The 13507-nt window shown below is 35.9% G+C and overlaps 1 protein-coding gene across 2 annotated transcripts in view; it reads right to left on the bottom strand.

The window, feature by feature from the left end:
* Positions 1 to 13507, bottom strand: part of gas2l3 (growth arrest-specific 2 like 3) — a 38150-nt gene that overhangs the window by 7469 nt on the left and 17174 nt on the right. For both annotated transcript variants that reach the window (XM_088347003.1, XM_088347004.1), the window contains exons 3-7: positions 9166 to 9358; positions 6769 to 6887; positions 6455 to 6596; positions 4792 to 4855; positions 4580 to 4721 (exon numbers count right to left, since the gene is read on the bottom strand). In XM_088347003.1, the coding sequence (XP_088203129.1) occupies positions 4580 to 4721; positions 4792 to 4855; positions 6455 to 6596; positions 6769 to 6887; positions 9166 to 9358 (660 nt within the window). The remainder of the gene's footprint in view (positions 1 to 4579; positions 4722 to 4791; positions 4856 to 6454; positions 6597 to 6768; positions 6888 to 9165; positions 9359 to 13507) is intronic.

Below are 13507 nucleotides of genomic sequence, written 5' to 3'. Positions count from 1 at the left end.
ACGTGCGGCCATGATTAAAATAACTTTTGCCAATGTAAACTATAAACAGAATACCAAAAAAATTTACAAATGTAACCAATGTCCTTTAATGTCTCATTCATAGTCAGATACACCAAAGTGTTTCCCTCACATGCTTTCTTGCATCTATTACTATTTTTCAGGACTACTTCCTGTTTTCTCCATTGTCATGGTTCATGGATTCTTTAACCGCAAGGTCATCGGGGCACCACTTCCAGGGGTGTGCCTTGGGAAAGTAAAGCCTTGTGGCACCGATCCCACTTAAGGCCAGATTTGGGGGCAGGGGTTTGCCCCACAACATGAAACATAACAGGTTTCCATGCTTATCCGTAGTAAGAGAAGTCAAATGATCTGACTCTGATACAGCACCTTTATCATCCGGGCACTGTTGTTTTTCGTGTAAAGCATCATCCCGCTCTACGGAAATGAGGCATTGAAAAGCAAAAATGTGTGGCAATACTTTTACTAGATCCTAAATCACTGGCAAAAAAATAATTTGTTTTGAAATTTTGAGTATCACATCATACAGTACGCATTGCATCATAGTCACTAAATAAAGTGTGATGATGAGATGAACCTACAATAGTGGTCTAGTGCAGTGTTTTTCAACCAGTGTGCCAGGCACACTAGTGTGTTGTGAGACCATGTCTAGTGTGCCGCTGGAATTTGCCCAATTTTATCTTTCCAGGAAATCAAGCCATTATTCAGTATTTTTGCTATCTTCAGACGAGGAACTGTAATAGTCATCCATATCAGTAGGCGGCAGTAGATTTTTATATACTAATTATCTGCTCATCAGGTAGCACACTACATTTAATAACTTAATTTGTTTAACAAAGCGGTTTAAGATTGCGCTGTAAAAAATAAAAACATAGATAAAGCACATCATTCTTTTTTATTTTAAGTATTATTTTCTTATTTTTACATACTAATTATCTGCTTATGGAGGTAGTACAGTGAAAGATTTATATAACTTCATTTTTAAACATTTTCGACGGACTGTGTGCCTCAGAGCTTTTTTTTATAAATAAAAGTGTACCTTGGTTCAAAAAGGGTTGAAAAACATTGGTCTAGTGCACATATGTCAGAGTCAAGGCCCGCGGGCCACATTAGGCCCGCGAGAGGGTTTTACCTGGCCCGCGTGACAATATCAATATATTATTAGATCCGGCCCACAGGCCGCTGCAAGCCAGCAGCCCGCAGTACGCATGAATACTACATTTCCCACAATGCAACGGGGACACGCCGAGCGGGAGCAAAGCGGGAGGCGGTTTGATTTATTCAGCAGTCGATCATCAGCAGTCATTAGCATAACAGCAAAAATTAGCCCACAGATACCCATCAACAATGGCTAAACGGAAGGTGGACACTGAAAACCGGGGCTTTCAAACAAGTAATGTAGAGTTGTAGTAATACAGTACTGTATATAAATGTATGTAAATACAGTAATAATACAGTAATGTTTCCTGTGCAATTACACATTTGAAGTTTTTACTCCGTTCAAGTTTAAAAGTTAAATATGCACATAAAGAAGGTCTTGTTTTTTGTTGTTCCCCTCGGGAATTTTAAAGCTTTATTGTCCATGTTGACTATGTTGTTTTTGTTTGCCGACTCTGTCCTGGGAGTGTTTCTTGTTTTTCGGCTTTTCGTGGAAAATAGATCTTGATGTGGACAACAGTCTTTTGATAAAATTGTCTCCTATTTAGCAGAGAAAATGACTTTTGATTGTTATTATTTGTTAATCAGTAATTCCTTTTTTTCACACTAACCCAGAGAAAGCACAGAAAGGAAAGTCAATGTACATTTGAGCAGGACAGATGAGGTCCAGTGTGTTGATTGCTATTGGTTTTAAGTAACAAGAGATTTTTGCACTTTATTTTATTGTATTGAGGCAATATTTCTTTTTAATAATTTCAGATGATTGAATGATAGAAAATGGTTATGAGTTGTTGTTATGAGATATGTTATGAGTTTTTTATATAAAGGACATTTGTATTTTGTGCCTGCTGAAATTAAAAATGACTGACAGAGTCATAAGAAAATATTGCTTTATTTATCCAATCATATTGTAATATATTTGTTGTGTTTTCAGTAGGTTAAATCTTGGTTTCAGTAAAGATTGGACAGTCCGGCCCTCGGCTTGTAGCCAAATGTTTTATTTGGGCCTCCGTCCATTTGACTTTGACACCCCTGGTCTAGTGGATAGGATATGGGCTTATCTTGCAATCTGGGTTTGGATCCCGTTGCATCTAATGTTTTTGCAATTGTGCTCAAACTTATATTTTGACCGATTAATTAATGCACAAATGCAGTACTTATTTTTGACCCGCTCTGCCGAAATGAGTCACAACATTCTATCTTCAACAACAGGTTGATTACAGAAAAAAACATGGGAAAAAAATAATTTTTAAAATGTTTTCGCTATTTGAAAGATATGACATTTGAAACCATTTTCCCAGTGTTTCATAATCCACATAAATAGGGACAGTAACAAAAACAACAATTCAAGTTTAATATTTCTGATTTTAGAAAACAAAATTATTTTTAATGTGTAAGAAATATGTGCTAAAAATGTCTAAGTCTGGTCAAAAAAAGTATGTGTACAAATTGGTTGGTTGGAACCCCTAACAACTAGGGTCGTAGGGGATGTGCAAATTTATTTGTTAAAATTAAACTTTAAACAATCCCTTTAACTGTAAAAACATTTTAATGAAATCCCACAACAACAAAAAAAAGTAAAGAAAACTTTAAGCGTGACTTTCTCAGATTTTAGATCAGAAAAAGGTGGATGGAAGGCCGTTATTCAAATACCTTCAAAATAGTTCAACTTAAAGCCTCGACTATGGTATCATTCCAAAGGCCATTTCTTAACGTTTGCATTTATTTAAATTAAAAATAAATAAAAAAAGATATTTGCCTTACTGTGCCCCATTCCATCAGATCAGATCAAATTTTTTGTGCAACCCTTAAGGTAGTTTTAATTCCATGCACCTCATATTTCAGTGCGCCTTATATATGAAAAAAAATGTCACAAAACAGTTTTTTATAACCCAGTGCGCCTTATGCTGTAGAAAATACAGCACGTTCTTGAAATGATTCCGCATCCGTGAAGCCTGTGAAGCCTTCAAATCGAGTACTCATTTGTGTGCATTGAGTGGAACTGCACGTGCGTCGTCACATGGTCAGTAAGTGTGCGTCATGCCCCCTGCGGCACGCCGGTCAAGCGGCAGAGTGGCCTTAAACACGCGTGCTTGCAAGAATGACGTAGCTGCTTTACATCACAGAAGCGAGGGCATGTGCGGGTTGGATATTCATCCTCACATTTTTTTTAAATGAGTCTATTTTGGAAAAAGAAAATACCAGAATCCTCAATACTTTTTATCCTCAAGAAGAAAAGTTGACGAACATTTTTTTTGGGTGGGGTAAATTTTATTTTTTAAAGGGACAGTGAGTAATATTTGACCACTAAATGTTGCTGTGCAACCAGAACTGAGTACTAAAATGTATATGGAAGAATACAAACAGACTCAAAACACCAAAGCAAACTTTTTTTTCCCCAAGCTTCTCGTGACGAAAACAACCCAAACGATTCGCGGGATTTTTTATTTTTAAAGAGAAGATAGAAGATGAATGAATGAATGATAAAAACTGAAAAAGAAGAGGAAAAATAGGGGAAATTATAGAATAAAGTAGAAAAGGAAAACAAGAAAAAAGGTTATGTAAAAGTTAAAATTTCTCCAACTACAAAAATGTAAAAAATGTACTTTTCAAGTTATAATAGATTTCAAATTATAATAGACGCAAATCAGACTTGACAATGCACAGATTCATCAGAAATGACAGTGCCATATCATACACAATTCATCACTAACTTCACAATGAGCATTAATAATTCGACCATTCAATATTTTATGAAAAGGTATGATGTAGAAAAAAATGAAATGTATTTGGGTTGAAATGTAAATTTTTTCAATTTGAAATGTATATATTGATACAAATTTAAATCATAAATTCAAGACATGAACAAAATAACATTTTCTTTTTCATTCTCAATTCCACACAATTATTATAATGGGCATCAGGTTGCTTGTAAAAACAATTCAATATTAAAAAAGGGAGAGAGTCCATTATCTGACCACGAGATGTTGCTATATTGTGTATTGCAACTGAGGATGAGTGCTAAAACCCACAAAAAAAATACAAACTACGTCTGTTTCAAAGGGACTCTAAAGCACCATTTTGTCTTCTAGATGTTTTTAGCAAGGTTTTTGTGGTACCCTTAGCAGCAAGATGATGGACAAAAATGTCAGCTCCCTCTAAGTGACGCTAATGTCGTGCAAAATAAATGCAAATTTCACAACCTACAATTTAAAAAAATCATATTTATGATAATTCATATATTATTGCTTATTTCTTTTTTTCTGAAAAACTGACTTTTTTTTACCACTAGGAGGTGCTAAATAATAGAATGTCCCTTTAAGGACTTGGTTTCAGTTTTTGGATGATTCCTTTTGGACAAGGGTCAGAACAATATCATGCCCAAGAAATGTTGTGGACTCACCCCTGACTGAAAGAGGCCACCATGCTGGCAGCAAACACTGAAGGTCTTGACGGCAGGTGCAGGTTCCTCAGTCAGGAGCAAGGTCTCCTCCAACTCGATCTCCTTCTCCAGCTTCACCAAGACAGGAGGCTCCACGCCATACCTGAAAAATTTGAGCACACGCATAGTTACTCTTGATGCTACATTTCAAAAGTCACAATTCAAAAACCTACTTTGATACGATGCGTCCAATTTGCAGCAGGCAGAGGCAGACCTGCCTGGGCTCCTTGTGCAGCACTGAACAGTACAAAATAAAAACGTATAAGTCAACATGGCAAATTGGCAAAGCAGCAGCTGTCCTCTCTGCTCTCGTTGGGACTACAGAAGTCCAATGCTTGAAAAAGGATGTTGGGTTAACAATTCCCTGGAGGGAGCTGGGGTTGTTCTAGTTTGACTATTGGACCCTACAAAGAAGATTAACGATAACAAGAATGCTTGTTCTTTATTTTGACACTTGCAGTGAATTTTGCTTATGATGCCAGGTTTGGGCTATTTTGGGATGATTCAGCGCTTGAGCACAGTTTTTTATTTTGACTATTAAACATTTGTTAAGAAGGTTGCGTATGATGCGAGGGTTGGATTATTTTGACCATTATAGAGCATGGTCTGCTGGTCTCTTTTTTGATTGTTAAACTCTTGCAAAGAAGATTGCCTGTAACACCAGGGTTGGGTTATTTTGACTATTATGGAGTGCTTGTGAACTGCTGTTTTCAGTTGACTATCAAATACTCGCAAATTAGATTGCTTATTATGCCAAGGTTGGGTTATTTTCAATATTAGGCACCAACTTCTCTTTTTTTAATATCGATGTATATATAAAGGAGTAAATTAAGAACTATTTGAAAATGTAAAAACAGAAGTTTAATCAACTCAGTTTGCCGCCAGTTCGCACGGCAAAAAGATAAATGAATATAGATTGCCTTGTTGAAAAAACATTTCATTAATTTAAAGACTGTTATTTAAGTCAGCATGGTTTTATTCATTTTTTTGAATTCGAACATTTTTAATTTATTTCTTCTCAGGAAAAATGATTGTTCAAATGATCACCATTATCTTATAATAGCAGATGGAAAATGTGTTTTAAAACATTTAAAACAAATTTTGTTTCCAGCACAAATAATGGCAGAAGACTGATAAATGCTGCACAAAGACTGACACAGATATATAACATTTTAAACTCAAAGATCACACACATCTTTCAAATGTTTTAAGTTTTTATATTAGAGGAGCTGTCCATCTTCTGGCTTAATAAAGAATTGCAGCCTCTATCAAGCTTTTTATGTGGCCCGAGAAAGTTTGTACATTTCTTCTCCGCGCTTGATAAAACACTTTTTTAAAATATTTTTTTAAGTTTGGGTTGGCTTTTGGACTGTATTGATTCCATCCTTTTCACACTGTCACCATTTTCATACTAACAAGAAACGCGAGGACAAGCATAAAAGCTCTCAACCCCCCCTCCTTGTCCTCATAGCCATGCTTCCTAATGTGTTGCACGTCCCGAAACGCAGAGCTAAAAAATGAAAGCAGGAAAAAAGCTGAAAGAAATATATAATAAGGCTCTTTGAAGTCAGCTGGGCATTGTTAACGCACAATTGAAAATATTCCACTATCAACTTTTTAAGAACACCTCAAATGATGCACCCCACCTTTAAATAATGAAAGTAATTATTTAAAAATAATAGTAAAGCCAAATCAATTGTACAATTTATTTTTATTTTGTAAACAGGCCATAACCATATTCACAGAAAACAGGAATTACAAAAAGGGCCTTTTATTAGAAATTGGGAAAGCCCAATACAAGTTCTGCAAGCTTGATCCTTTGGCTTGAAAACTTACCGAGCCCCTCGGACTCGAAGAGGAATGTCTCGTCCACACCGATGTCCCGACACCATGCTAGGAAGTTGGCAGTGTTGTCACGAGCAAAGAAAGAACCTGGAGAAGCGTCACGTTTGCAGGCAACCTTCCTCGTGGGGAAGAGCTGTCGAGGAAAGAGAATATACTCCTGTTTGTGTTTGGGCGCCTCTCATAAAAGCAGGAGATTTATGAGTTTATTTGCTTGGTCAGGCTCGCATTTTTAAATTGACAACCGGGCATTTAAGGTAAAATGCTGTTTTTTTCCGTTTTTTTGGGAGGCAGCATTGCTGACTTACCTTGCCGAGGGCAGAGGGGCAACTCTGGGCAATTTTGGCCTGCAGGACACCGATGAGTTTGCAGAGCTTCACACCATTATTGAGCTCCTCCATGAAGAACTCAGCCCTCACCTCCTCTTCTGCAGATAAAAAGATATATTGATAAAGAAAAACTTATATATATATATATATATATATATATATATAAACGGTGAGAGAAGAGATTTGGGAAAGACAGAAATAAACGCAGACATAATTAAAGAAAAAGGAAAAGAAAAAAGGAAGAAGTGAGAGTTAGGGAGAAAAGGGGAAACTTAAGAGAAACAAATAGGAAGGAAAAGAAGCAAGAGAAACACAGAAATGTAAATAAATGTAGGTAAATATGGGTCCAAATAGATATAACAACAGGAAGGTGGAGAAAGCAAGAGTGAGACACAGAAGCAGACATAAATAAAGAGAATGAGAAAGAGAGAAGAGGGAGAAATATAGGACAGAAGGAAAGACAGGAAGAAAGAGAGCAAGAAGACAAATAGAAAAAAAAACAAAGAGGGATAAAAAGGGGACCAGAAAGAGAAAAATGATAAAGAGACAGGGAAAGAGGAGAGAAAAAAAACAGCATGAAAAAATTAGAAGGGGAAATAGAGAGCAAGAGGGAACTATATAAATTGATCAAATACAGAAAAATAGTGATACATGGAGGGGGGGAGAGAGAGAGAGAAAGAGAGGGAGAAATAGAGCATGAAAAAAGTACAGAAATTGAGAGAAAATATTGAGGAATAAGGAGATGGAGAAAAAAAGAGAAGGATGAAGCCAGACTAACAGGCAGACAGACAAACAGACTAAACTAATATTAAGTATTTTGATATCATGTGATCTTTGGGCGATACCAAATTCTACATGTAGTTCTTTGTAAAAAATAAATAAATACAGAAATATCAAAAGCCTGCCTGAAAAAAAGAGGACAAAGAATTACAGCCCATCACAAAAGCCACCAAATTCTCGTGGGGAAAAAAAAAGACAACAATGAGTACTAGCAACAAAAGAAACATTGTCCCACTCTTATCTTTTTATCAAACAACAAAAGTGACTTGAAACGTAAACCCCGTGCACCTGACTTTTAAGGCTCCCAGGCTAGTTGAGAAAGAAAATAAGACCGTGACTAGTCATCGCGATATCGTTGGTCGCAATCCTGGTGGGAAATCCTAAAGGCATGATACTACCAAAAACAATACAAAAAGATAACACAAAGGGCAAGTTCAATTTACACCCTACTCCATTAGAGTCTAAAGAGATAATAGACATGATAATGGGCCAATGAGGAGTGGCTGTTCCGGTCATTCCTTCAAAACTAAATCTATCAAGTTTTAGATACAGTCATTCAATTCCTCCCCTTATTAATGATTGCGGTTCCTTTTTAAACGAAAATAAACTTTAGAAACAAAGCGGCACCTATTTATTCACAGAAAGGCAGACTTTGTAGAATAAAAACAAAGATAGTTTGTGCAAGTTTTTATTTACAAAATAAACGACGCAAACAATAGTTTCTTAAATCTTTCCCCACTTGCAGTAAATGTTGCGTAGCTTATTATTCATAGCAGTGCAGGATTTTACAGACTTCATCTTCATTAGGAATGTATGACGTTGTCTGCTACCGTTAACAAAAACGATAATGATCCGAGACGAAATGGGCAACACGTGAAGAAAAAAAAAAAAAAAAAAAAATTCCCCTGCAAGAATTGTTATACGGCATACACAAAGATGTCATATAATGAAATTGTGAATATGCTTGATTGCTAATAGGATTTTCGAGAGGGGTTGTTCAAATCCTCACTTGTTTGCTGGTAATAACATCATATTGGAACATAATATTGTGAATGTGCTTGATTGCTGTTGTGATTGTCATGATTGTTTTTTTTTGTTATTAGTGTCAATAAATTTGTTCAAACCAAAAAAAAAAAATACACAATTTGAAAGGATCAAAATATGTATAAACTACGGGAAAAACTTGTAAGTCAGCAGGTATGAGATAATCAGCTGGCAGCAAATGCTAGCATCACAGGCTAATTGCAAACGCCATTCATGTTTACATTTGTGTAGAGTTAGATATTTTATTTTGTCGCCAGAAGTTGTCTTTAAAGCCATTAATAGGTCTATCACATTTTTGAATGCCAACGCGGGTATAGAAGACAACATCAACTAACTTCCGCAAGTCTTATCACTGTCGGCAAAATACCATTGAGCCACTCAGGCAAAGACTGAGCAGCTTGAGCAAGACTACGGTAAATTTAAGAAAAAAAAAAAACTAATATCCGATTATTGGACTAATTGTTTCAATAGTCGGGGACGAGTCAACTATTAAAAAGGCTTTAGTTGCAGATCGCCTGTTAAATTTTATCATAAAACTTGAATCGAACAAACCAAGCATTCCCGTGAGCCAGATGGCAAGGTCCTCCTGCATGGGCACCAGCGTGGCTTCGTGCCGCACTGCCAGCCACTTGTCGTACTGGAACACGTCAGCCAGGCCGGGGCCGTGGCGGCTCCTGGAGGCCGATGGACTGCGGGGACTCTGCGGCCTCAGGACAGGAGCCACAAACTTCTCGCCAAACCACACCTGAAAACAAAAAGTCTCAGTTAAAAAGTGTAAATAAGAGTGTTCTAACATTTAAAACAAAATTTTGTTTCCAGCACAAATAATGGCAAAAGGCTGATAAATGTTGCACAAAGACTAACAAAGATAAATAAAACTTTAGATAGATAGATAGATACTTTATTCATCCCCTAAGGGAAATTCACATTTCCAGCAGCATCCCTGAGCTGAGAACAATACAATAATAAAGCCAAAAGAATACAATATACAAATACCCAGAGTGACGTGCAAATGCCCACTTTAGCATGTTATATAGAGTAACTAAATAGTGCTACACAGAATACATACATAATGGTAGAGCTTAAAAGGCTTCAGTGGTTCACCCTTTTAAATGCTGTAAAATTAAACATCGATAATAGGGGTGTAGCACATTTTGCAGTGATTTTATACAATATGAAATGTACCTAACTGTGTCTTATGGAAAAATAATAAAAACATATGTTAAGCTGAATTTCTAAATTTAAAGAATTTCTGAGCCAGAAGATCTAAAAATTATTTGTTGATTATTAAAATAGTTGGTAATTTGTTTGGACCCAACTAAGTCAGTTGGGTCTTATTTCTAAGATATAACGAATAGTCTTTATCGTTATTGATAAAGGAGCTAATATTGTTTACATCAAGATTTTGTGTGGCACTCCAGGATAAACATTTCATGAAGACTTTAAATAAAACAGTCTCTCCCTTCTTCACATGTCCGTCAATAACATTGCGAAATAAACAGACAACAGAAAGTCTTTCAATAGAATACAATACACGCAGGTATTTGATATGTATACAAGAAAATATGCACAGGTGAGGTGGAGAGACTGTTCAACCCATCAGAATGCACTTGCAAATCAAGGTTTCTGGCACTGAGAGTAAAAATAGTGTAAAAATCAGATAAGATATAATGCGTTTTTGTATTTCATTTGACCACTGGTGGTCCAGTCGAAAATTGTCGGTGCCCTCATCGCCGAGATCTAGGTTTTATCCCCAATGCAAACCCTTTGTAGTTTTAATCAGCAATACCAGCTTAGCTGGTTATTCACTGCACCATTATATGGCACGAGTATATAAAGAAGCCGATGGTTACACAGTAGCTTTTACTGTAGTCTCAGTTTCAAGCGCCCTTCGAAAAATATGAAAAAAAATATTCTGGAGAGTGCACTTTGTAATCGGGTGAGCCTTATGTTGCACAAAATAAAGTATATTGCTCTGATGAATGATTTTTTTAAGGTTTGTCCTTCTCATTTTAATCAGTGTCATGAATTTAGCTGCTAAAAAAACACCCAAAGCTGCCTTCGAGGATAGTCTCAAGAAAGAGTGTGGCGCTTTGCACTCTACTACCTAGACTGGCGCCGAGCGATGTGGCCACCGCGCCTGGCGCTATAACGTCCTCTCATATCTATCTTTGTTGCAAGCCATGCATGCCTTGGCTGGATGAGGACAAAAAAATCCCGCCTCCAATACATTCCTTCCTTGTTTACAAGTCCCAGTGGCTTTAGTTCAATGGAGAAATGTGGAGCAGATGTCCATTCAGATGTTACACAACTTGTTGCAAGACGGGGCCCCCTCTTGTAGCTTGTATATCTATGAAATGTAATTTCTTCCAAAGTGACTTCTTGTGTTGAAAACAACCAAAGACTTGTCCAGGCGTTGAAATGTTCAACAGGAAAACGTGTGGGCGCTGAAACAGAGACTCGATTATGATCGCCGACTCTATTCTGAATAAATATTTAGACGGTATGTTTTATTTTTCAGTCTTGCTTAATTATTATTGATTAAATGCACAATGTAGAATTTCATCGTTCATCACTTTTCGAATAGTCAACATGATCTTCTGTTACAAGACTAAGAAATATTTTTTGGGGGCAATTTTAAAAAACCCCTTGAAAAGTCCTCAAAAATCTTAGCGCCAAAATTTGTTTTTGTTTGTTGATCATCTACATTTTCAACCACTGGTTTGTAAAAGAGTTAAAATGCAAATATAGTTCTATAGCTGTCAATATTGAATTGTTTTCATGTAAAATAAAAACAATAATGCGCACACATTTTTAAGTGTTTTCTCGTGCTGCTGAAAAAAAATTACTTTTTAAACAACACTTACGCTTTTGTAGTAGTTTAATTTCCCAAAGCTGGTGCTGAATATTTAACAATTTTTAGTAACTAGTTATTTATCAAATTCAAGCAAGTAAGCCACAAGATGAGTTTTTGTCTTTTTTTGCACAACCAATATTTGTTAAATATGCATTAAGGCTGATGTGAAATCACTTATTGGTGGAACATTTTGCACAGGATTTATCTTTAATTGATAAATGCTGCATGGGGTTTATTGTTTAAAATTAATAACAAAAAATCATAACTATCCAATCTGACTCTTAAAAATTTAGACAATTTTGAAATATATTTTACCCCAAAATGTGATATTTTTGATATAAAAAACAAAATAAAAAATGCTAATGTGGCTAGCAACGCTGATGCAAGCTAGCATTAGTCATGTTGTTAGTTGCTAAAGCAACCTACACTTCAGACTCCCGCTTCCATGATTTATGACATTTTAAACTGTAGCCTGATCCTAATCTGGAAAAGCTAAGAAAATTAAACATAACAAAATATACTTGATTAAGTACATATACTTTAATTAACTTGAATGTGTTTTTTTGCGAGTTATTTAAAGAATAAAATAATCAATGATTAACAAGAAATCAGTGCAGTCGATTAGGCACATTATGAAAAGCATTAAGCTAATTTTGTTAGGTAAAAAAAAAAATGCTCCCTTGCGGCAACATGTGATGATAATTATGCTAACCACTGGAAAAATTGCCTCGAAAATGACCTTTCCACGCACGTGCACACCTGATGTCCCAAAGTAAAAATGTGACCTCGTATCATGAGCTGAATCGACTCAGCTGGTCAAACATTACATAACAAAATTCGGTCAGGTGGCGAACCTTGCTGCAATGTTCCTTTCTCGACATCAGATTAAATACAAACTTTGAGACTAATCACACAAACCTAACACGTTGTGTAATGGAAATATGTACAGGTCAACAACAACAAATCTATTTGAAGCAGATTAGACTTAAAATTGCCAAAGGACCAGTTTCTTTCGTTACGTTTCTCAGAATGTTTCCTGATAAGCCTAAATACACTTGTACAGCTTTGAATTAAATCAGCATGTGCTGCGCTGTACATTAGATTTTACCCTCATCAAGTTTAGCTTGATGCGCTTAACTTGATCCACTTATACCAGTGAGGGTCAGGAAAAGCTCCTAGAATTCCATTGGGGTCCAAACTAAAATGTGATATGTGAATATCTGTAGTATTGGGTTTGTAAATGGCATTAGAAATTATTAACATGTTCAAGGACTTTAAAAAGGGACAGTGTGTAATATTAAGCAGTTCATAAAAAAAAAAATCCAAAACATTAACAAAAATACATATATGAACGTGCAAACGTTTAAAAAGTACTAGTAAGAAGAGAAATTTGCATTGAAGAAAAATGAGCCTCACCTGGAAAGAGAAGACATAATTGGTTCAAGGGATCCAACCAGCCAACCAATCATTCAACAATGCATTTTGTTTTAGATCAACTCATTCAAAACATTAGGATTATAAGAAAACGAAGATGCAGTGAAATCTTGGCGTTATTGTGTTAATACAAAAGGATGTCTTGAGGCAGGCTACAGTTTTGCGATTACCTTATTAGATTGTGAAGGACTTAAAATTGTGATCTAAAAAATTAAACGATGGTAGATTTAGCTACGTACTATACTAGTGTGGAAAATGTTAAAGGGGAGGGACAAAGATGAGTCTGCTTTCTTTGCCGTTTTAATTTTAAGGTTTTGTTAATTTGTGGAGTCTTGATTTTATTGCCACTTCGTCTGTGGAATGAAATACAAATTAAAATGTGAACAAACAACATTTTAGCAGCTAAGGCTAGTGTCAATAATGCTTACTATGAAAGCTTGCATTGTGAACACAGCAGCCAGCCACTAATGCTTGTATGTTAGCAACAATACCTAATATTTAATCAAACAATTTCAATAACAATTTGCACAATTCAAATTCAACCCAGCTCATAAATATGTGTTTTAGCAAAATATGAAATTATAAAAAAATTGACTAGTCACA

Source organism: Urocampus carinirostris, chromosome 11, assembly GCF_059441175.1.
Source record: "Urocampus carinirostris isolate Australia breed hairy pipefish chromosome 11, RoL_Ucar_1.0, whole genome shotgun sequence".
In the NCBI taxonomy this organism is placed as follows: Eukaryota; Metazoa; Chordata; class Actinopteri; order Syngnathiformes; family Syngnathidae; genus Urocampus; species Urocampus carinirostris.
The sequence above is the reverse complement of the archived record's forward strand: the minus strand, read 5'-3'. Positions and strand labels throughout refer to the sequence as shown.